The 24,386-nt window shown below is 46.5% G+C and overlaps 1 protein-coding gene across 1 annotated transcript in view; it reads right to left on the reverse strand.

Moving 5' to 3' along the window:
- The window catches only part of LOC111149126 (Fraser extracellular matrix complex subunit 1), a 405,997-nt gene that overhangs the window by 71,367 nt on the left and 310,244 nt on the right, over nt 1–24,386 (reverse strand). Inside the window, exons 40-48 of the mRNA XM_022506058.1 lie at nt 20,121–20,269; nt 19,785–19,944; nt 18,098–18,233; nt 14,269–14,459; nt 13,147–13,300; nt 11,689–11,952; nt 9,714–9,902; nt 8,221–8,340; nt 7,783–7,962 (exon numbers count right to left, since the gene is read on the reverse strand). Of these exons, the coding sequence (XP_022361766.1) occupies nt 7,783–7,962; nt 8,221–8,340; nt 9,714–9,902; nt 11,689–11,952; nt 13,147–13,300; nt 14,269–14,459; nt 18,098–18,233; nt 19,785–19,944; nt 20,121–20,269 (1,543 nt within the window). The remainder of the gene's footprint in view (nt 1–7,782; nt 7,963–8,220; nt 8,341–9,713; nt 9,903–11,688; nt 11,953–13,146; nt 13,301–14,268; nt 14,460–18,097; nt 18,234–19,784; nt 19,945–20,120; nt 20,270–24,386) is intronic.

The following is a 24,386-nucleotide window of genomic DNA, read 5'->3' on the forward strand; positions in this document are numbered from 1 at the left end:
CTTCATTGGATATTCTGCAAGGTCCCTTTCATCTCTCTGGTCTATGATTTCCAGCTTCTCATATACCACCTGGGCCAGGCTGGCAGTTACAAAACCTTACTGCATGACTGTGGGGTTGGCGCGATCATTCTATCTCAACTCTTAAGTGACCTAAAGAAAACACCAGCATCCTTTCATAGCATGATAAAGAGGATGCACATTAAATTTTTTTCAGACTTGTTTTAAAAGTTAAAAAAAAAACTCAAGTGATTTTTAGATAATGCCAACATAGCTCACAAATGAGTAACATCTTATGTTTTTAAATGTCCCGCAACATTTAGCAAAACAGCCCAGAATTCTTGCTTCTATCTTAGGGCTTCTGTGGCTCATGGTCTGTGTAGCCAAGACCGAAACAAAACCACATCTTTTATTCCCTCAGCGCAAATTCCCTCTTTCCGATTCTGGGTGTTGGGTTATTAATCCATTGAATCTAGTCCTTTGGTTTGGTCCTGAAATTCACTTGCTGCTTCCTGGGACATATTATTTATTACTGTTAATCCTGGCAAAACCAGTTTGGCTTTTCAGTTAAAAAACCAACAAACAGAGATTCCACTTTGTTTTACATTTAACTGGGACATCAATATCACTGGCTTTATCTTTCTTAAAAAAAAAATCAACCCGCATGGTTTACATTTGGCAACTCTCTTTATCATCTGAAATTTGTTACCTAGATACAACAGCCTTCTGAATATTGGGGCATTATTTTCTTTTGATGAGGAGGCATTTGATATTTCTGTGCTTGCTACATCAGCTGTTGACAGGCAAAAAATGCGGCCCCCTGTCTTAACGCTTTGTCTTGTGGATCTAGACAGAAATCCATACATTCTTTAAAAATTTAATAACTTCAGACTGTCTGCACTGAGAAATTTAAATCTCTTTCCCTGCTGTGAGTCCATCACCCCAGCTCATGGGGAAATACTTATCTGGATTCTCACAGTCAAACTGTGAGAATCCAGACAAGTCACCCACTTCCCTGTTCCCTTTATACGCATTGTTAGTCTGGGAGTGATTAAGAAACGTGATAGATTTTTCCTTCTTGGAAAGCAAGGTTTGGAATTGATCTTTTCTTTTCTTAACATTTCTTATCGAGAAGAAACTGACATATAATAAATTGCACATACTTAAAGTGCACAATTTCATGAGCTTTGGCACATCCGTGAAACCATCACCTTAGTCAGCATAGTGAACGTATCCATCACCCCCCAAATTTCCTGACACTCTATAATTCTTCCATTCTTCCCTTCCTTGTCCCCTACCCTATCCCAAAGCAACAAAACAATTATTTTCTGTAACTATAGATTGGTTGGATTTTTTGTAATTATTTTCAAATTAGAATCATAGAATATATACTATTTTATGCATGCTTTCACTTAACGTAATTATTTTGAGTTTTACCCATATTGCAGCATGCCTGAATAATTTTTTTCTTTTTTATTGCTGAACAGTATTCGATCATATGGTTGTGTCATACAACAAATGTGTCAAACAAACAACGTGTTTGTTTCTCCACTCACCTCTTGTTGGACATTTAGGTCATTCCTAGTTTTGTGCTATTGCAAATAAAGCTGCTATGATCATTCGTGCCCAAGTCTTGGTATGGGCATAAGGTTTTATTCTTGGATAAATCTCTAAGAGTGGAATGGTGGGACTATATGTTGGGTACCTGCTCTACTTTCTAGGAAACTGCAAACTAAGTGGGTTTTTAAAACTATTTTATAAATATAGATTTTATATTTTTTATAAATACAAATATAAATTTTTAATAATTTTTATAAATTTAGAGTTTATATTTTTATAAATATATATATTTTTATATTTTATAAATATAAATTTATAAATTTTTTATAAATATAAATTTTATAAATATATATTTTAAATATAAAATTTATATTTATTTATATATAAATATTTAATATTTATAATAAATATAATAAAATTATATAAAATAAAATGAAATAACATAAAAATAAATACAATAAGTATTTATAATATATTATAAATTTATATAAAATTATATAAAAATTTATATAAATACATATTTATATAAATATTTACAACATGTTATAAATATTTATTATAAATATTTATATATAAATATAAATTTTATATTTATAAAATATTTTTCTATTTTTCTATTTCCACTAGGAGCATATGAGAGCTCTAGGCTTGATCTTCCCAGTTCAACCTAGCCAACACTGAGCACCTACCATGTGTGGAACTCTGTTTCAGGCTTGCTTATACCTACTGAGTTTTCTCTTTTAACTGTTCTGGGAGGTCAGGGTTGGCATATTACCTCCATTTTTCTATATTATGACATGAGTAAAATTAGAAAAGCAGTGTGACCTACTCAAGGTCTCATACAGCAAGTACAAGGGCACCACCAGGGTGAAACTCAAGGTTGTCCAGCTCCAAAGTTAATGCTTGCCAGAAATACTTTTTGTACAACTCATCTAACCTTTTCAGGCTGGGCAAGGAGCCTCTTGGATTTTACTTTTATCCTTTAATTTTTTTTTTCAATATAAGAGTAACACATGCTTATTAAAGAGAACGTGAAAAACGCAGAAATGTGGTAAAGAATCCCCAAAGCCACTCATGGATCCACCCTGAAATATCACCATCGTAATATTTTTAATTGAATCATTTCTTCTAGAATACTTTTTTGGCTGTAGCATTTTTCTTGTCTGAAGTACTGATTTTGATGGGGTATTTAATATGAACACTTAAGTGATGTCCCTAACTTCGTGCCAGAGGGTAATGAGGGCCATGGCATCTACAACAGAAGCTTCAGGAGGACAGGACTTCTGTTGTTTCTTCACCCCTGGGCACCTACAACAGCGCCTGGCACACAGTAGGTGCTCACAACATGCTTGGGGAATGAACCCAGTTGATTGCTATCTAAGAGGTCCCACTGAGCACAGATTCTCCATCTCTGCAAACTTAAAAAAATATTCGAGCCTTTGCTAATTGGGTATTGGAAGACTTCAGCTGCTCACCACCAAGATGGCGTTTCTGCTAACACGCTGCCCCTCCTGCCTGTCCGGGCGGGTCGCTACCGTTTGAAACATCCTGGAGCACTTTCAGCGCATCGAGGACGCTCTCCGTTACGAGCCGGCTGGCTGAGCTCTGAGTCCGGCCGTACCACGGAGCCGCACATCCACCCTGTCCGTTTTCCAAGTCCCCCGGAGGGCCAGCCCGTTGGAGAAAGCTCAGTCCGGGTCAGGGAAGCGTGCACGGAGGCCGCATCTTGAAGGGACTGCCTTCCTAACAGGACTTGAGGCGACTGCCTTGGCCTTCCTGCTCTCTGCAGAGCAGGGGACGGCGCCATGCACGCGGCCCGCGGCCCGGTGCAGGCTCAGGCGGTGGGAGACCCTCACTCCTCTGCTCCAGCTTTTGTTCAAAGCCTCCTGGTAGGGAACGAATTGTGCCGTTCCTGCCCCCATGTCCCCCTTCCATACACTGAAGTCCCGACCCTCAGTACCTCACGCTGTGACCTTACTTGGAAACAGGATCATTGCATATGCACGTGGTTAAGATGTGGTCACTGAACTGGGCCCCAACCCAATCTGAAGAGCGTCCCTAGAAGAGGGGAGAGTTTGTCACGCGCATCCACGGACAGGGACAGGGAGTGCGCCCCGTGAGTGCGAAGACGGTCAACTCTAAGAAGCCAAGGAGAGAGGCCTGGGACAGGTTCTCCCTCACGGCCCTCAGGGGGGATCTCGACGCTGCGGACAGCGGGACCTCCGACGTCCAGCCCCGGATCCGTGGGACAACACGTGTCCTCTGTTAGGTAGCCCAGTCCGTGGCACTGTGTTGCGGGAGTCTCAGCCCACTCGAATCTCTCTGCTCCTGGGGAGAACCCAAAGGTGTCTCCTCTTCTGGTTGGCGTCACCATCTGAGAGAGGCAGAGGAATGCCTCTGAGGAGTCCTTCCTGACTCACCCCCACGCCTCTCTCAGGCGGACCTCGCCACCGTCCTGTCATGCTGTGTCTTGTCGCGGAGACACGTGTGCGCGTGTCCATCTGCGCGTGTCCCTCTCCCGCAGGAGCCGCTCAGCGAGTGTTCGGGTTGCTGAGACCCGGGGTCGTGCCGGAGCGCGCCCTCCTCCTCCCTGACTTTGACACACAACGTCTCCCCGTTAGCTAAGCCACCGGATGCCAGGTGGGGTGTCCCACCCCAGCCACCTCGCAGCGGCGTCTGACCACCCTCCTGCTCGGGGCGGAGACGCGATCCGCCGCGATCCTCCTAACACAGACACCGGCGTGGGCTCCCCTGGCCTTTGTCCCTTATCGCCGGCTGGGAAATGACAACAGTCACAGGAGTCACTTGGACCCGAGATGGGAGCCTCATCTTGGGGTTCACTGAACCATCTAGGCCATCGGGGCCCCCACCTCTGGATTTTTCTGTGAGAGAAAATTAACTTCGTGTGCAAGGCACCGCAGCTTGGGTCTCTTTGCTTCAGAGGCTTAGCTCTATCCTAATAATGTAACTTCTTACTCCGATGCCACGAGAAAAAAACGGTCCTCAGAGTCCCTGACGTGAGGCTGTGGCCCCGCAACCTTGACAAGGGCACACACGGCGCCTCGCTCTCACGCGACGCCCCAGAGGCAGCAGGCCCGGGTGTGTCTTCCGCACAGTTTGCACAGGCATGTGGCGCCCTGCATCTCCTCAGGGGAGGAAAACGGGGTCTGCACGCCTTCCCCGTCTGTCTGACAGGAACAACCGTCCCACCCACGGACTGAGACAGACGTGAACGGGTCCACTTCAGAGCTGCCCCGTGAGAGGGTATGCGCAGGCGTGTGGAAGCCCACACAGCCCAGAGGCCCCAAACACACGACAGAGGCTCAGACACACGACAGAGGCTCAGACACACGACAGAGGCTCAGACACACGACAGGCCCGAAGTCCGCTCGCTCCTCTCGGGAGCGCCGCCGGCCCGCCCCGCCCCCGCCGACCGTCCTCGCCCACTGAGGCGAAGGGGGAGGCGCGGGTGCCTCCTCTGAGCTGCGCCCGCTGCCTTAGGAAAGGGATGCGAGACGTCACCGTGCATTTCCTCTGAAGGGACACTTTTCACATCTAAAAACAATCAAGTTCAGGGCTATGTTCGCACTGAGGGCAGACGGGGAAGGTGAGAATTCTGGCCAAAGAAAGGACGCGGAACGGGCTTGGCGGGGCAGGAGGGGCAGAAAGCCGGGTTCCATTCGCAGCGGGAAGGGTCGGCGAGAGGACAGGGGAGGGGGTGGCCTCCTCGGATCTGGCCACAGAGCGTGACCGGAAGAGGGGCGTGAGCCGGGGGCTGGGAAGTCCGGCCTGGTGGCAAAGGGCAGGTGCCGGGTAGTGTCCCGGCGAGGGGGAGCGCTCCCGTCATCTTTGGCGGTGCCTTCCCAAGAGAAGGGAGAAGTGTGGCCACCACGAGTGTCTCTCCCTAGGCAGCCCGGGACTGGTCTTGGCAGCCAGAATCCCAGCCCAGGCAAGGCTGAGATTGTAAAACTGAACAGGAGTAAGGGAGGCGGCCTCGCACTGAAGCCCTAACACAGCCCCCGTCAAAGACGAGTGAGGGCGGGGGCGCCGAGCCGGCCGCTGACAGAGCCTTGCGGGGGCTCCGTGCTTTCCGAGCTGCAGCCACGAGTCTGGCCTTTCATCTTCCCGAGATACAATCTGCAGCCTGACGGGACTCGGGCAGAAGCAATTAGCTCATGAATGAGTTATCGAATATCTTCTGCAGCCAAGGTCTTAGGAGCGCTGACGTGCGTTCTTCTCCCAGGAACTTCGGGACGAAGTGTTTGCTCCCTGTGCACCAGGGATTTCGGCCAATCTCTCCGACCTTCCCCACACCCCCCACCAGACACTCACAACACCTCCCGTCCGCCGGCACCCTCACCGTCACCGCGGTCTGCCCCCGTCACCTCCTCTGCCGGGCTACCCTCCGCCCCTCGAAGCTCGCCTCCCCACAGAGCGCCCTCCCATTCGCCCTCTCACTCGCTGGTCTCGCTGCCTCTGGAATGGAAGGTGCCAGGTGGATCCCCCTCGGGGTGTTAAACCCACCATCCCTCCGACTGCAACACCCTTTCCTTCTAACGGCAGCATGGAGGGGCCCACAGTCTCCTCGGACGTCTGGTCAAACGTCACCTTGTAACAGGGAGTTCTCCCCTCACCCCCTTGCTCCCTGCACTCTGGAATGCTCTTATTTCTCCCCCAAAATATGCGTAGCCATTGATACCCGATCTATCTGTCTTGTTTGCTCATGGCCTGACCCCCGATATTAGAGAGAGCAGAAGCCCGGTGAGTACGTCCCCTATTCTGTTACTCCCCCGGCTGAATGAAGGAAGGGTCTGGAACCTGAAATCCAAAGGATGCAAACCACCAGTGCCTCTACGGTGTAGGAAACAAAGACAACTCCACCTTTAGACGGCTCATCCGGCAAGTGTCTCCCGGGCCTCAGGTCCATTCGGCGGCCACGTTCTACAGGTTCTGCCCCCCAAATCCTTCCCTCCCTCCCACTCTCCACCGACTGCTGCTGACTGAACACAGTTTACCGGGCGCTGGGTACGATCTCTCACATGGTTCTCGTCTTCCCATCCCCACGACCGCCCCTCCAGGGGAAGCTTTACTACCTCCTACTGGGCCAGATGCAAGACGTCTGACCCATTGTCACTGCTCCCCTCGCCTTCTTCCTGTCCATCTGCGAGCACTGGATCAACGTCACTCTCCTTCCCTGCTCAGAATTCTGCAGTGACTCTCCACACCTGCTGAGTTACGTAAGGATCCCTCATCCCAGCTTTGAAAACCGCGTAAGATCTCAGTCTACCCATGGGCCACATCTACTCCTATTTCAGAGTATAAGCTTTAGCTAAACCTGCCCACTCACTATTTTTCGAATGTGCCCGCGTGCCATTCCCATCTTTGAAAGTAACACCATTTCTGGCTGCTCAAACTTTCCTTCCAAGGGCCAATTTTTTTTTAAAGATTTTATTTATTTGTCAGAGAGAGAGAAAGAGAGAGAGAGCACAAGCAGGGGGAGCAGCAGGCAGAGGGAGAAGCAGGTTCTCCACTGAGCAAGGAGCCCAATGTAGGACTCGAACCCAGGACCCCAGGACCATGACCCAAGCTGAAGGCAGATGCTTAACCGACTGAGCCACCCGGGCACCCTGTAAGGGGACTTTTAAACACCACCACTGTGCACCTTCCTACTTAATGCAGCCTCTCCCATTTTTGAACTTCTAGGACACCAGGTTTACACAGTTCTGAAAATACCTGCTGTATTCTGTCCTTATCAGTGGTTATGGGCAGAGGTTCCTTGTCTCGTCCAACAGAGCACACTGGAGGGTGAGGGACCTCCTCTATCTTTTTTTGCCGCCTCAGCAGAAGCTCAACTAGAATCTTGCCCAACACACATGCTCACTGGCTATTTCCTGAATTACATTTTTTAAACGTGGTGCGTCATAACTGTGCCAGGTGCTCAGACGTTAGAAAAATGGTTTTGCAGTGTTCGCCCTAAAGGAATTGACCATCTGGTCATGGTGAGAAGACTGCTTACATAAAGTTGTAATTGTCTGTTCAACTTCCAGCAAGGAATTACTGAGCATCTACTGTGTGCCAAGTATGACACAAAGCAGTACATAATGGTCAAGATCAACAAGGCAAAAATAAACATTAACCAAGGCAGGTTCTAGGTGTGTGTGGCTTACCCCCAACACTTACAAATCCCACCTTTTGGTTGGACGAAGCAAGAGAGGACAGGCTCACCTGGTGAGGCGGCATGTTCCAGGTGGCCCAGCTCGGGCTGTCCCGTGATGGTATAGACCAGGTCTGCCGGCGTACTCTCCTGGTCAGTGGCAGAGAGCTGCAGAGCGGTGATTTTCTCCACTGAGTTCTCATCCAAGACCAGCCCTTTGTTGGTGGTGATGACTGGTGGGGAATTGTCTTCTGAAAATGTCAGAAACAGTGATTGGAAAGGGGATCCTTTCAGCCTCCTTTCTTCAGTTCCGGGCCTGGGGCCCAGGAGTAAAATCAGAATAACCCTTGGACCTGTCCCTCAAAGAGAGCCCCAAGGAGCCAGAGCTTCTCGCTCCGGAGGGGATAGGGTTCCAGAGTCCCATGGAGCAGGGTAACAAGGTGAGCACAGTGTACACTCTATGACCTCAGACCTTCTGGAATGTTTTTAGAAACCCAATGCCCCCTTACCCAAAACGCTGATGGAAAATGACTGGCCCATCAGCGTGTTGCCTTCTCCATCAACCACATCAAATTTAAAAGCGAAGCTCCCGCCAGATTCTCCTTTCCTGTGTCTGTATTCCACTTGGCCTGTAAAAAAGGACAAGATAATGAAGATTCAGGATCAGTGCTTTCTGCCCTTATTTCTGAAGCGGGAAGTGGGGATCTAATCGGTATTCGCACCAATGACGCCATTAACACCTTCCTCTCTTGGACATTGCTTTAGACATTTTAATCTGAAGTTTTCAATTCCTCCCTTTCCCCTCCCACTCTTGACTTCCTCCTCATCAAAAACACTCTCATAATGAAATCAGCCCAGTACCACCATTCATGGAGGCTCGGCTTTTGGGAAAGACTCGAAGGAAGTAACCACATGGAAAATGCGCGGCGATGGCATCCGCATCATGGGCCAGATACCCACGTCGTGCGGCCCATATTCTCCCAGAGCGCCTCACTCCCACCTCCCAGGGCAGCCTTAAGTCATTTCTGAAACAACACTGAATACAGCTCCAACCAACAAGTTAACAGATACATTCTACACACTCGTCACAAAGATCCACGGGGAGAAGCATGAACCCGACATTTTTGTTCAGCCCCCGCATCACGTCCAGGTACCTCATGATGTAAATGTAACCAAACATCTGGGGGGAAGTACCCAGTCTCATTCTTACAAAGAGACACCGAGGCCAAGAATAATTAAGGAACTATTACCCCGTGGTCCACTCCAGGCCCTTCGGTAAAGTACAGACAGGCCCAGTGAGAATTCGGCTGTGACCCATCTGAGTGTCAGCGCATGGACAAGACCTTTATTTCTGCTCCTCAGGGCCGTGTTTCCATCTCCAAATGGAATTGCACATTGTCCCATGACTTTGGGTTACTTTTTCCCCCCCACGATGTAACCTTCCCCCTCCTTTTTTACTCCTGAAAGAACTGTACAGTAACGCTGGAGCATTTAACATTTATGCTTCTACGTTACATCAGCATTTCCTGGAGGAGGGATGAGCTATGTCATCTCCCCCAGGCGGCTCCGATTTACGCCCTTCCATTTTGCTTAGTTCATTAACTTGTGCTCTTTGGGGAGCTGAAGAGAGATATAAATTGCTCACCTAAGGCAGGCATAATTTCCACCTTAATCCATCCCAATTCACTTCCTTTTCCTTTTCTCTCTCACACACACTTTTTAGCATCATAGCAAGTCAAAATTATTTTTTTCCCTCCATAATAGCCCCAAATTTCATCAATGCTATGTCAAAGCATGAACACATTTTAGCTAAGAAGGACAGTCTCTTTTTTTTTTAAACAAAAATTGGAGGAGACAAGAAAGAATAAATGAAACTATAACCAGCTCTCATTCAAAACAAAGAGTGCAGTTTACTGACACAAGCCACCAGGCATTTAACTCCCATTTGCTACCGTGGGTGGACTCTGTCTGAGTCCGGGCAGGTGCGAGAGAGCCGGCTGACCTTGGCTGATGTCGGCCTGCGTGAAACTCCGGATGGGGCCGTTCACGGAGATTTGCTCGGGGTTGTCATTCTTCACCATCTGCAGGATCCCTGCGCCAGGATCCTCCTTCATTATGTACATCACCTGGCGGTCGTCCGAATCAGTATCTGTCACTTTCAGATGCTGCTCCGTGATGCGTGCCACAGACCCTGGAAGAGAATGGGAGACAGGAGGTCATTGTCCATCACTGTCAAGTGATTTCAGGAGACTAGAGACTAAATGATCACACATTGCCTCGGTTTAAGTGAATACTGGGTGCTTGCACTTCTCCAATTCCAGCTGCATACATTTTAATTTCCCTAAGTGAAACAATCCCAACTTCCCAATTTGTTAATCCTCCCTTGGGTTTAGATCTGAGCCCTTCTCTCTCCTGATCCATTTCACTCTGCCTGTGCTGTGCTCACTCTACTCCTGGGACCGAGCAGTTACCCCTTTCTAGACTGATGTATCAACTCCTACATCTTTGGTGAAACCTTCTTGGACCTAACTTATTTACCGTCTTGAGGTTCATTAAATCATAAGCAACAGATTTACATAAACTCATAAATGCATCTTGTTGCCACCTCAAACCAAATAGTTAAAATCAACGTTTACAAGATTATAAAACAGGGGGCTCTGAGTGCTGGGCCCTGGAAGGCTATGAAGGTTGCTGGGGATGGTGGCGAGACACGAGCAAGTGGTGAACACTTCTTCTCAGGGCCTTGCCCCTTGCTTTCCTGTCCAGCTCATATTAAAAATAGTAAATTCAGGTGACGTAGATGCTTGTCATTCATGTGTAATACATCCTAGTGTTTGGCTGAGCCCTGGGCCTCCTGTGCGCTCTTGCTGGTAATGCCAACGATGCAAGACCGAACTATTCTTTCCCAGGCCATTCTCCGCAAGCAGCCCCGAGGGATGAGGTGATAATCTTCCTCTGGGACAAAGATCAGGCTTGCTTATTGTTACTGTAACAGGGGGAGTCCCCCCAAGCTCAGCGTTCCTCTTCTGTAACGCCTCCCACTGCACGTGAAGGCATCCCTCCGGGCCTTTGGCATCATCTCCGCCAGTCTCGGAGTGCCGAGGGAAACGATACAAAGTTGCTGACGGCAATGCTGCCCATTGCGCAGTGAGTAACAAAGTATGTGGTCTCTGACCCAGGAGCCTCTTGTCTTCTATCAGCACCCATGAAACACCGACGGGCTGACTGACCGGCTTGTAAATAGGCGAGAGGGAAGTCTCAGATCCATAATGGGGACCTTTGGAAATCTGCCAATTTTCAGATACCATCATGCTGTATAGTTTTCACTACAAGACACATGTGAAACTAAGGGTAGATAAACACATAGGACCCCACTGGGATGCAGATGTTCTGGGGGGAAATGGTGCACTCTCTAAGTGACTCCCTACTGCCAACTGATTCAAGACTGACATGTCAAGGGTCCTTCAGGTGCTGCTTATAGACAGGCAAACTTGCAAATCTTATACCCTAGGATACCACGTCTAGTGACTCTCAGTTATTTTTATAATCTCTTTCAGTGTATGATGGCTTCCGAATTGCACCCCCCATGCTCCCCTGCCACTTGAAAGTAAGTGTTTTGAAAACTCTGTTGGATTTCTTCTGTTGCTGTTGCCGTTGTTTCTCATGGGGCTGGCTGGGCATTGGCCGTGTTCTAAGAAACCTGGCCTGAGTAGCTGGATACACTGAGGTTTTGAGGGCCCTGGAAGTACTCTAAACTCTTCTCAATCCCTTCTCAAATTCACAGACAGTTACACAGAGATTTACATTAGTCACTCACAATGCTTGTGTCCCTAAAAGAATAGCTCTCCCCACCTTGGGTCTCTCTGACTTCTGAAGGCCTAGTTCAATACCCTCCCACAGAGCTAACATGCGCCCTGACAAGGACGGAATGAATGGAACGGAGGGACTGCAGCCGCTCTCTCCCATTCCCGCGGTACCTGCTGAGAGCTGAAGGCCTCGGTTTACGGCCACATTGGGGGAGCCGCTTGTAGGCAGCTCTATGTATATCTCCATCCTCCCGGTGTCCATGTGGAGGCCGTCCGTGAGGGAGAACCGGAACTCATCCACTGCCACCCCGGGGCCACCAGGCATGTACCCGACCAGCCCGGCCAGCACATCCTGGTAGGTGAAGGAGGAGCCTTGAGTTAAAACCCTTCCATGTTCCAGAGGCTCAGAAGCAGTTTCCCTCCAGAGCAGACGGCCTGAGGAAGAGAGTAAAGAAAAACAAAGAAACAAGAGTAGAATACATATGGCACCAAAGAATGGCCCAATTTTGTCGGCTAGCACGAGCCTGGGTAGACTGTCCAGCACCTCAGAGGCTCCTGGTGACACACACATAAATGACCAATGACTGAGAATTTTCTACAGAGGCACAGGGGGCTGCTCTGTGGCCTCATCTACAAATAAAGAAGATAAGATCCAACTTTTCCTGTTCAAAAATCTCTTAAGGAGACACAATTCATGTGGTAATACAGTGGCTTAGAAATCAAGTCTCCCTCCATGAACTCAAACTCACTGCATTAACTACACCTTATTTTCCCCACCTGCAAAGTGCAAAGAGCACGTTTCTGCTGCTTTCCTTCTAGGGCACCTGGGAGGGGAGAAGGGACCGTGTTTTGAATTCCTTTTAAATTCAGAAGGACACTAGACATCTTTGGGAGGGAGCACATTTTTCTGTTTTCAAGGGTCGTGTGTATCATGATGGGACAGTTACAGTGCTTCATTAAAGAAAGTAAAAGTGAAGGAAGATAAAATGCAATGACCAACAGACTCTTCTATTAACCTTCCATCGACAGTGAAACTTCATCTTTAAAAGACCACGGGGGTTAGGATACACTAAGGTACCACCTGGGAGATGAAAGTTCCAGAGCTTTGGCTAATACCAGAGGGACGGCACTTAGAAAAGAAGTAGGTGAAAGATTCCCATGGTGGTTTTTACCTCTGGTTTAATCAGGAAAAGTGCTTTCTTTGCAAAAGGATCATCAAGTTCATAAAGACATCCAGCTCACCTCTAACCTGATGTGAACACCTTGTGCAATTAGTAACAAGGGGGCCGCACTGTTCCCTGCATGAGGTGGCCCAGGACCATCCAGCAATGCAGCCTGCTCTGAGAATAGAACTCTAAACCTGTCTTGCCCGAGGTTATATAGGAGAGCAAGGAAACAGCTGAAATTGAATTTCCGAGACACCAATTACCTGGGATTCAGACTTTTTAGAACCACTGGTGTCCACGGTGACCCCAAAGAATATTGGCTAGCTGTGAATCTGATTATACTCTGATGCAAAGAATGGGCTATGCACAGGCAAAGCAGAGGAAAAACCAACAGAAATCTGTGCTTATTCTAAAATCCTAACAGCCCTCTCGATTAAGAAGCTTGCCATGCAGTTGGTCCTACCGTGGTCAGGCTTTTTTGTCAATACAAAAACCAGCTCATTATCTGGAGTGTCCAGGTCCTGCAGGCTCAGGGAAGAATTGCTTATCACCACTCCCGAGCTCAGCTGCACGCCGAGGGGCCGCAAGGTCATCCTGGGAGGCTCGTCGTTCTTCCTCTGATGAAAGCATAAAATATCAGGTCTCACGCGGATATTGGTTTAAGAAAGAAAATGCACCTTAGTCAGCGAAAGCACCATTGTCACACCAACTTTCACTCTCAAAATAGTATTTAATGGTCACCATCTTCAATTCTCCGTCAAAATGGTTTGTTTGAAAGAAGAGCAAGTCACACCAGCAAAATGTCCCCTTGAAAAGAAATGGACGTTCTACAGAAATCTTCAAGATATTTTCCACGGGGACAGTGATCGTGTTTTTTGGACCAAAAATCTGGACATGTGGTTAGAGAAGTATGAGTATATTTTGAGGATAAAAGAGCACATTGTTTGAAATCAAAACTGTCCTAGAAAACCCGAAGAGTATCATAGTACTGTAGGACGACACCATATTTAAAGGCGTGAGTTCCTAAAACTGTCTCCCTGACCCCGTGCCAGCCCCCCTGCACCACCTCGGAAGGTGTCCTTTCCTAGGAGAGAGGGTATTCCATTGTGAGTTTTACCTTTTCTCTCTCTGTCTCACCGGGCTGGGAGAGCAAGCTCTCCAGTTGCTCAAGTGAGAATAAATACAGCATCAAGGAACATGTTTCTTTGATGTTACAATTTAACAAATACATGCATCAAAAATGTAAGAAAAGGCAAGTATGCATGTGACTAAGTACAATAGCTTCAGGGGATAATAGGTATATGTTTGTTTTCAGCTAAATATGAGACTGACACTGTTTCTCTGTCTGACCCTCACAAACCGTTTTCACACAGAATGAACACATTTTATCCCGAAGTGGAAATTCAGATTTCCAAATCAGACCCTCTCCAAATGCTAGCCTTAATTCTACAAGTGTCCTCAAGGTCAGGGTTGTATTTTTAAGTTGACCTTGAAAACTGAAGGTTAAATGCGAGCTTGTTTTTGAGCTCCTGGAAGGCTAGCTAATGCTGGGACATTTTTGTCAGAGGCCCCCTGAAGTCTTTACCTCAATGGTGATATTGATGCTGTGGACTTCTGAGCGACTGTGTCCATCACTTACATAAAAACTAAAAACGTCATGCGTTGGCTCAATGCTTTCATGAACGCTCTGGAAGTAGTAAATGTAGTTTTCCAGGACATCTTGAATAGGGAATGACGCCTCTAGGTCACTGGTAGTTCCAGGGCCAAAACGATCACCTGCGTCAACATCAAGACAGAACTTTTACCGTGATCCACCCGTGCTTGCTTACTAGGCTGAACTAGAAAACATGACAGCATTATCAACAAAAGACAAAATACGCTAGAGGATAAAAATGGAGAATGGAAAGAACAGAAGGCTCGAAGTGGAAGACTTGGGGTTAAATTCCAGTTTCCCTACTATTTCTCATCCACACATGGTTACGCCTGCCCGGCTGTTTCGACAGGGAACCAAATGAGATAAGACGCATGAAAGCACTCAGAATGTTACTGTATATAGCAAGAATTAAAAAAAAGAATCCGCGGTTGTTTTGTTAGAAATCTGTGATAAAGTAAGTTCTCAGACGAGTAACAACACAAATGCAAGGTGCCGCCTTAAGCTTTGGTCAGTTTCAAAAGCACACTGCCTCGCACACCAGGCAAGAGGAAGCCTCCTCCTCCTCCTTCTTTTTTTTTTTTAAAGATTTTATTTACTTATTTGACCGAGAGAGCAAAGCGAGAAAGGAAACACGGGCAGGTGGAGAGGGAGAGGGAGAAGCAGGTTCCTGCTAAGCAGGGAGCCCAATGCAGGGCTTGATCCCAGGAGCCTGGGATCATGATCTGAGCCGAAGGCAGGAGCTAAACAAATGAGCCATTCAGGCACCCCAGGAATCCTCCTCTATGTAAGAAAAGATTAACTGTATACTTTATCTAAGAGATACCTCAATAAGCGTGTTTTCATTTGACCTCAGTTCCTTAAGGAAACCTCCCCATGGGTCAGAGCTCAGCCCCTGGGATGGCACACCAGGGCTGCTGCGATGCTCTGGCACCATCCACAGCCATCCAAGCACTGAGATGCTCAAGTTCCATGCCGAGCTCTGGACATCGAGCTGGTTCTGGTTAACTCTTCTTTTCATCCCAACCCCAGCCAAACCCGGAAAAGGCCAAGGGGAAGAGTAAACACTGTCTAAATGATGGATGGCTTGTCTCTTCCTTGGTCTGAGTCTCTCTAATTGATTGATTTTAAGTTGTTACCACATTTTCCTCTAAAGAGAGGAGAAAGAGAAACCCTGTATCTTCAAACATCCCCTGGATACATATCAACAAAGAAAAGTGTGAATAGAATTTCTGAAAGCAACAAAGCTTTCTCTTTGTCTCTTCCATGGCTCTTTGCAAAGATCAGGTCATAAATCAAAAAGCCATTGACTTCCTGAATTGTAGACAGTGTCATTTTTTTTGGTTAACCTTCCAACAGAAAGGCTAGGACTGAAAAAGTGTTACTTACAATTTGTTTGAAATTAGAACTCAGGACAAGGGTTTTTTCTTCGACATGAACTGTGTTAGATTTTACCCATCGGATTTGGTTCCTCTTGACACCAGGAGCGTGGAGGAGTCTGAGCGACCTGTGACCGGATAGTCCCTAGCACACACGTTCGGTGTTTCCAGGACAAAGTGCTGTCATTCCTTCGAATTTTTATTTTCCCTTTACACTGACCGATCGCAAATATGAAAAATGTGGCTTGTTTACTTGGGTTAATAAACTAAATGATGCCTAAAAATATACTCCCAGAGAGAAATGACTCACTTCCTGTCATTGGAAAATAAGCCATTCAACAAGTGAATCTGTCACTGAAGCTTTAAGCACCAGCCTTCCCAGTTTCAAAACTGCACCTTCTGTTTTTTTCACGTAAATCGTTCTCATTAATGTGCTTCCTCGCCTCCTTCAGCAATGTACACTGCGTGCAAATTAAATCGTTCCTGATGCACGCAGGCTCTCATCCCGAGCATCTACTACCCTGTCGTGCGGGAACCAGTGACGCACGCCGCCCTCGAGGCAGTCAAGGTGGGTCTGTTCCGTTTGCGCTGGTCCTGACTGACTGTAGAGCCCGTGCTGTTCCTTTCCCGCCCCACAACAGAATTACTCTGCTTCTTCCTGGCTTGCTGGTAAGAAGTTAAAGCTGCTCCTTGTAATGTTTCCAAAAGGCGTCCTGCGGTTGCTGGGCTCTGAATCCGGAGAGCTGGCTTCATGCACACAAAACAGGCCCGGGGCTCAACACCCCGGAGAGACGGCTGGAGCCCTTAAAGTGTCTTGGGATCATTATCCGCACCCCCCGCCCCGCCCACAGCCGCCTGAACACCTTTTTCTTACTCCCAGGCTCATACTGACGCAGAGCAGTGATTCTCCAAATTCGGTCCCCGGGCCAGCAGCTGTGGCATCGCCTATGAGCTGGGGGGAAACGCAAACGCATGGGCCCCCCAGCCTCTGCTCAGGACACTGTGTTTTCACGAGCCTCCAGCTAAGTCGTGTACACACGAAAGTCTGAGAATCACTGGTTAGAGTGCTGGAGCTTGGCAGAAATTGGACTTCTAGGCCAGGGAAATACTCCCCTGTAGGCAGTCCAGGTTAACGTCAAAGCACGTTAGGGAGGCTTTAAAAAAAAAATAAAACCCTGGAGAGAAAAGAGGTAGAGACGGGAGGCAATGACCCTTTCAGGTCTCCCCACCTTTGTCCTTGCCCTTCCCTCTGCCCACCGTGAGACTGTCACTAACCCTTCCCCTTCCAACAGCCATTCCCGCCTGCTCAGACGGAATTCACTGTTTTGCGCCGTGTACCTCCTCAGGGTTTGGCCCTTTCCCTGTGCCAGCATGTTTGATTTCCTGCCGTTTACCGGTCTTCCTCTCTGTCTCCCATTCGAGGCAAGGGCTGTGTCTCCCTCACCTTCACATCCTTCATCTCTGGCACAAACGTGTGTTGAGACAGAACTAAGTCGGCGATAAACAAATCCGAGTGCCCGCAATGAAAGGCAAGATTGGGGGAAGGACCCGATGCGGCCGCCGCTTAATGGATTTCAGGGGACAAGGCTCTAACCCCAGGCCCCATGCTGGCCCCAGACACGCTCAGTCCAGGGCCTCTCTGCGGGAGCTGCTACCGACACGCCAATTAGAGCCACGCACCAGCCCTCGGAGATCTCACCGCAGAGGCAGCCGCCGGTGACCTGCCGGGACCTGTCTCAACTGCCAGTCACTGCAGTCTCGGGGGGCCAGGGACAGGACATGCCGTCTCGCCTCTCCTTCCCTGTGACACGCAGCAAGGGCAGCGGGGGTCCAGGGCAGATGGTGGAGCGGGGGGATGTTGAGGGATCACAGACGGACAAGCCAGCCGTCCAATCCGTGTCACAGCCTTCGAAGGAGCTGAACCCGGAGCAGGGGCTCAGGTGAGCCACGGCCGCCTCGCAGCGGAGGACAGGCATCCTTATGTCCTTGACCCTGGGCTCTGAGGCCATGGGTCCTTCCTCTCCCCGTTGCTGGCGCTCCTGACCCCCACGCCGCTGTCTTGTCTCGCAGCACCGAGGGGCCTCCTATATCTTACCCGATCTTCTCCTTTGTTTGGCTTCTTACCTGTCCCCCCGCCCCCCGGGGTCTGCGGCCACAGGAAGGTAGGGGTGTCTGTTCCTTTTGTGTCCCGTTACACCCCTGTGCCTGGCACGAAGGAAATGCTCAGGAGATTCTGAGTGACTGAACCTCCCTCCCTCCTGTTTCTTGGAAATGGATCTGTTCCTCCTTAGCCCCCACGTCCAGCTTGGACTGGAGGCAGCTGCTCCCCCCACCCTCCCTTGTCGCCAGGTCTGGAGCGACTCTGTCGCTGGGCCACCGCCTACCTGTGCCCGCGTTCTCGATGCAGCCATATTGGGGCAGAGCGCTCAGCTTAATGACTGCGTCGCCCCGAAGGCTGTCCTGGTCGTCGGCGGCGAAGAAGTGGTGGAAGGAGAGTGGGGCTCGCCCTCCCTCGTCGACCTACAAAAGAAGAGATTGTGCAGTCCCCGGGCGACAGCACAGAGCTGCCGTGAAAAGAGCTGGATTGGAAAGTGCTGCCTGGGGGCACCTCCCAGCACCAGCTCCGCTGCCTGGAGGAGGCAAAGCCTCTGCAGACAGGCCAGGCCGGCTATCGCTCCGCGCCTCGCAGAGCTGCATTCCGACACCAGACTCCTGTGTCTCCCTTCAGAGCGGTGCTTGCCTCCGTGACGGATCTGGTTATGAAGCGGCTCTGGCCTGTTCTAACCCCCACCTGAGCACAGCTGCACCGTGGCACGGCTGCCTTGCTTCCCTCCCATCGTTCCAAAGCCTGCAGCCCGGGGATGACCCGTCCGTCCTCCCTCGAGTACTGGGAGGGTGACTGTCCGGCAGGTGCCCCCACCCAGCAGGAAAGTCCCGCTCATCCCCTTAGGGTACATACTGATAGGGGTGCAGGAGGAAAGGGCTTCCTCCCCACACCTCAAAGTGAGGGCTCACCTTAAGGTTAAGGAGGAAAATGAATCCATCTTAGTAAAAGCACTTGCTGGACCTAACTTTTTTCCTTTAGGGCCCTGCTTTGTATGCTAACCCCGTGACCTGATCCTGGTGCTTCTGCTGGCCTGTTGGGGCGCCTGAGCCTTTCCACTCTGAACAATGCTTGGCCAGATGTAGGAAGATCTACGAGGTACAGAGCGGAAGCTCACCCTGACTCTGGCGATGGAGAAGAGCCAAATGGGTTCCCAGGGTATGCAATATCAGAACCATTTGGAAACAAGTCAGTTTTACGGATTTTTAGTTGCTTGGCAAAACCAGAAAAACTCTTTGAGTTTTTGGCATGTGGTATGTACACGGAGCAGGACAAGGAGATTGAATTAACTTTCATGGAATCCCCCCCATGTGTTGGTATGTACTGGGGGATTTAAATGGTATTTTGTTAACTATCAGAGCAATCCTTTAGGTAACAGGAATAGTTACAGTTTAAAGATGAAATTGGGGCTAAGAAAGATTATATCGTTGGTCCAGGGTCACTCAGCTAGTAAGTAACAGAAGCAGCACTTGAACTCAGGTCTGGGTAACCTCATGAACGGGACATATCTTATGGCCCCCTCCCTCCCCACCCCTAGGAACTATAAATAACCTTTACAGTAATAAATATTAGCTTAAAAAGTGACTTGGGGACATTGTCCATCTCCCCATATTTTAGTTCTCGGAAGCATTAGATTTTTAACTCCTGAAAGATATAGTCCATTTATAATTTTACTTCCATTACTATATGCACCTAGTATACAAAATACTACACACACTTAGCATTTATGTCTAGCACATGAATGTTTTTTTGACTAGATAATGTAAATACAATTATTTGATCTTCTGCATATATCTTCTCATACTTTCTGAAAAACTCATGATTGAGTTTGTGTATCTCGACACAATTGCCTAGACACTTTGGAGGAAGAACTTGGCAGCCGATTCAGGTAGAAATCCTGTATTTACATCAGAACAGATTTCATCTCTGCATAGCACTCACTGCCCATTGCTCTGAGAACCATTTACCGTGATGAGGTCAGCAAACGCAAGGACTGGAGGCGGGTTCTGAACAGGCGTGATCATGATGGTAAACATCTGATTGTCCAGACGGTTGCGGTCCATATCGGAGACAGAGAAATGGAAGCCATCAGTAGCCAGACCGTCAGTCTCAGACACAGCGGAATACCTGCAGAGGGGAGGGCAGAATCAAATGAATGAGCTCCGGGACAAGCCACGTAAGACGGCTGCATCTCTGTTTAAAAATGCGGCAATATAATCTTTCAAGGGACTACCGGTCAGTTGCTTAAATATTTTAATACAATTTTTACAAACTCTGTCAAGTAATACAAAGTGGTTGTATACCTAATTTTCTGGTTGTTGACGTCTTCCATTGTGAAGTTGGAGACCTCGGAGAGCTCTTCTACCTCAGGTCCGGACACTCTTAAGAGAGCACCATACGTGGGCAGGGAACTTAACTGAATCCAGATCTCTGAGTCGGGGGAAGAATCATCCTAATTGGGCAAATATGAGGCAAGACATGAACACACACTTGTAGGAATAAATATGTCCAGTAGGTAAAGATCATGCTTACTTCTCTGCCAGCTGAAAAGGTCTCTTTCCATTTGTGATAAAGCAACGCCATTTCAAAGTGCATGAAAATCCCATTATTTATTCTTTGTAAAATACCTCTTGGATAATGTCTTCTTTCAAGAGTAGCTCAAGATAACAGTGAGGAAATGCACTTTAGGCATGGGGCATAAAACAAAGAGATGCCCTATTGTTCCTGTAGGAGCCTCACAGGGTTGCGCTTTTATGACATGCATCTAATGAAGAACAAAACGTGGTCGGAGACGTAAGTCACCGTCCCATAAACACAGTGGTAGGCTTCCTTCAGAGTGTCAAAGGATGGTTTGCTTTTTAGAAACCGGTAAAATTCCATTATAACATGTAATACAATGAGAAAGAAAATTCTGTGAAAGAGAAAGAAGGGAAGTCATTTAGCTTAGCCAGTGACTCACTTTAAGTAATATTTGACATGGGAAAAATTTTAGCGTAACAGAAGAATTCAGGAAATCATACGGATTTCGTTTCACTGGGATGATGGAACCCACAGATACTCAACCCCCGAGATGACCAATCTTAACAAAGACAATTTTCCTTTCCTTCTGCATGGCTTATTAAGAAATAAAATTGGCTTTCTGTGTTTCTCCACGGACAACAGCTGTATGTCTTAATGAACAATTTCCTCTGTCTTTAAGGATATTGTGGAAATATCTAGGAGGCTGGCAACATCTTCTTGGAGAGCTTCCCTGAGTCATTCGTCTTTTAGAGCAGTTGGCTGTGAACATGGGGGCACTCTGCACTTTGCCACAGCAACAATGAAAAGAAATATTGCATTCCAAGTACCAAGTGTACTTTGAAATGCAAATTTCCAAGCTTTCGTTGTAGAGCTGGTTGAAGTATGGATCAGGAATGTGCTCGGCATAGAGACCGGGTGATCTGGGGCAGAGGATGTTAGTCAGTTCTTGCTTCTACCTCTAGGGGCCTTTTCAAATCGACAGGTCAGAGCCTCACTGCAAGGTCACAGAATTTTCCATATCTCCTTACATCACCTGACACAATCAAGGGAGGAAACTCAAATTCATCAAAGCTGCAAAACTTCAGAAAATTTCCCCTAAATTAATACTTTAGAAGGTTCTCTATTTTTCCACATGGGTTATCAAATACAATAGGCAGACTTCCAACAGACTACTTCCTAGAATTACTGTGAGTACCCTCTGAGAGAGAATTTTTAAAAGACAGCTAAGAGTTCTAAGGTATTATCTTGTGAGATGGTGATGAATTACAAGGACAGAGCTCCTGCCTCTTGATTAGAATGAATAGCTTCAAAATTCCACACTGGCAAATTTGGCAAAAAAAAAAAAAATGTTTATTTCAATGTCAGGCAGATTTATTTTAATGTTTCAAATCTCAAATGACTGCTTGGTTTGAAAAAGTGTGAAATCAGCTAGGTTTTTTCTTCTGAAAATGCTAGCATAATTTCAGAAAATAATTATTAATTATTTTTATGATTAAAGAAAATTACTACTTTGCCAATCTAAGATATTATGGATACATAAAATCTCATAAGAATGTAGACTTGTTCTCCTGTAATTTTCCTACCTTCTTACCCCTTTTGTATTGATTTTTTCATTTTATTTTTATTGCTTATACATCTATTGACCCACCATTCAACACAAGGACTAGAACACTGATAATTAACAATTATGTGTGTGTTCCTCCTTTACCCTGTCCTTGGGCCTCCCATCACCCTGCGTTTTATTTCTCATTTCCTTGAAATTCCTTGATATTATTTGATATATTACTACAAAGTATTTTTAGTTGTTTTTCAAACACTTATGAAAAAAGAGTTAGTTAGACTTTCCCCTTTTGGGACTTACTTTCCTTTTTACTCAGTAGTGGACCGCTGAGATCCGTTGATATCATTATACGCAGCAACGGTTCATCTCTATATCCCACAGAGGAAGTGCATCACAGGTTGTATTACCCTGTTGATGGGCATTTGTCTCGATTCAGTATTTTGGCTACTACAAACACTGTTGCTCTGAATTTTCTTGGGCATGTTGTTTGGTATACATATGAAACTTTCTCTTGGAGAGGAATCTAGGGGTGGAATGGTGAGGGTATACGACCGCTCTTCCTCACAGGAAAATGCCAGATTCTTTCCCAAAGTGGTTTGTTAAGTTGACTCTTCCATCAGCAAAGAACCTTCTGCAGATCCATCTCCTCTCCAACATTTGGTACTTTCAGACTTTTAAATTTCTGCCAGTTGAATTGGTATAATATGGTATGTAGTCTTTTTTGCTTCCCTTGATGCCTAAAAAAGTGATTATCTCTTTTTATATTTATTGGCCCTATGGATTTCTCTTCTGAAATTCCTATTACTGTCTCTTGTTCATTCTTCTCCTGGATTATTTTTTCTTCTTGATCTGCAGACATTTTTTATATTTTCTTTGTTGTTTTTGGTTATATGTATTTCAAGTATCTGTTTCCAATTTGTAACTTGTCTGTTTTTTATATTTCTGCTGTGTTTGGCGGAATAGAAATTTAATTTTAATATAGTCAAGTTTATCAATCTTTTCTTTACAGTTAGCACTTTTTGTTTCTTGTTTAAAAAATTCTCTCCTTTCCCAATATCTAAAAATATTCACCTATTTGCCACAAAGAATTATAGAGTTTCAGTGCTTGATTTGCCTAAAGTTAATCTCTGTGTACAGTGTGAAGGAGAACTACATGCTCTTTTTTTATCCATATGAACGACCATTTTGCACAGGTCTAGATTTTAAATAGTTCCTACCGTTTCCACTGATCTGGCTTACTTCGTCTGTTTTACATCACAGTTCCGTGTGTCGGTCTGTTTCTGGACTCTACTGTATTCCTGGGCTAACTGCTTTAAACAGTGCAGGTGTATAATCACTCCTGATACCTGATAGGGCAAGCCCCTGCTCTCCTATCATTCTTTTGCAGAATTTTGGCCCTTCGTTCTTTATTGTAAAATCAGCTTATTAAGATCCATAAAAAGTGCACTGGGCATTTGACTGGAACTCAATGGAATGGAAAGATCAGTGTGCAGGAGAACTGATACCTTTTTGCTACTAAATCTTTCTGCTCATGCATATGGCATGTCTCATTATTTATTGAGTGTTTTTTAAATGTTTGTCAATTAAGTAAGTGTTATAACATTCCCCATAGAAGTCCTGTCTAGTTTTTGTTAGATTTAGTCAAACAAACATGACTTTTATAATGCTTTTGTAAGCAGCATCATCATTTTAGTTACATTTACTGGCTACTTTTTGCTTATGTCTAGCAATGCTATTGCTTTGTCTGTCTTCTACCTTACCCCTTGTAAATGCTCCCTTTATTTCTAATACTTTGTCAAGACATTCTTTTGGATTTTCTTTACTTGTTCATTTTATCAGTTTTCCCTAGAAATTACACATCTTTTGTTATATTTATCCCTGGATATGTTTTATGTGATGCTATTAGAGATAGTATCATATTTTGAACTATTGTATTTTTGGCTGGTGCACAGAAATACCATTAGCTTTTTAAGATTAATCTTCTATCTTCTTCTCCCACATTATAGAAGAGAAAGCTGAGTCCCAGAGAGTTAAGTACCCTGGCAGGGGTTATTACGCTAGTAAGTGATAAGCCTGTTTTAAAACTCATCCATTCTAACCACAAAACATCCCCCCACAACTTGTTTACCCGCAGTGCATAGCAAACTGTTAGAAAACCATCATTTAGAAACAAATCGCACAGAACCCCCCTCTTGCCTTTCGTCTTTCTTGTCACCATGTCACCCTCCTGCAGTTAGTCACACACTAATTAAAAACAGGCTCGCCTGCTCCTACGCTTTTATATTCTGTTCCATTTATGACCAGCATTTCAGACGGCTTTTCCAACCTTTCTGGATGTTCACTGCAAACTTACTAACTATGCATATCTGGAAAAATTTTCCCCATGACACTAAATACAAAATTCTTCTACAACCCTCAGAGAAAGTTAGTATATAACTTAGCTAAGTCTTTAAAATATGCTATGCTTTCAGCAGGCTCAAACAGTTCT

Source organism: Enhydra lutris, unplaced genomic scaffold (genome assembly GCF_002288905.1).
Source record: "Enhydra lutris kenyoni isolate GAN:26980312 unplaced genomic scaffold, ASM228890v2 scaffoldscaffold21, whole genome shotgun sequence".
NCBI lineage: Eukaryota > Metazoa > Chordata > Mammalia > Carnivora > Mustelidae > Enhydra > Enhydra lutris.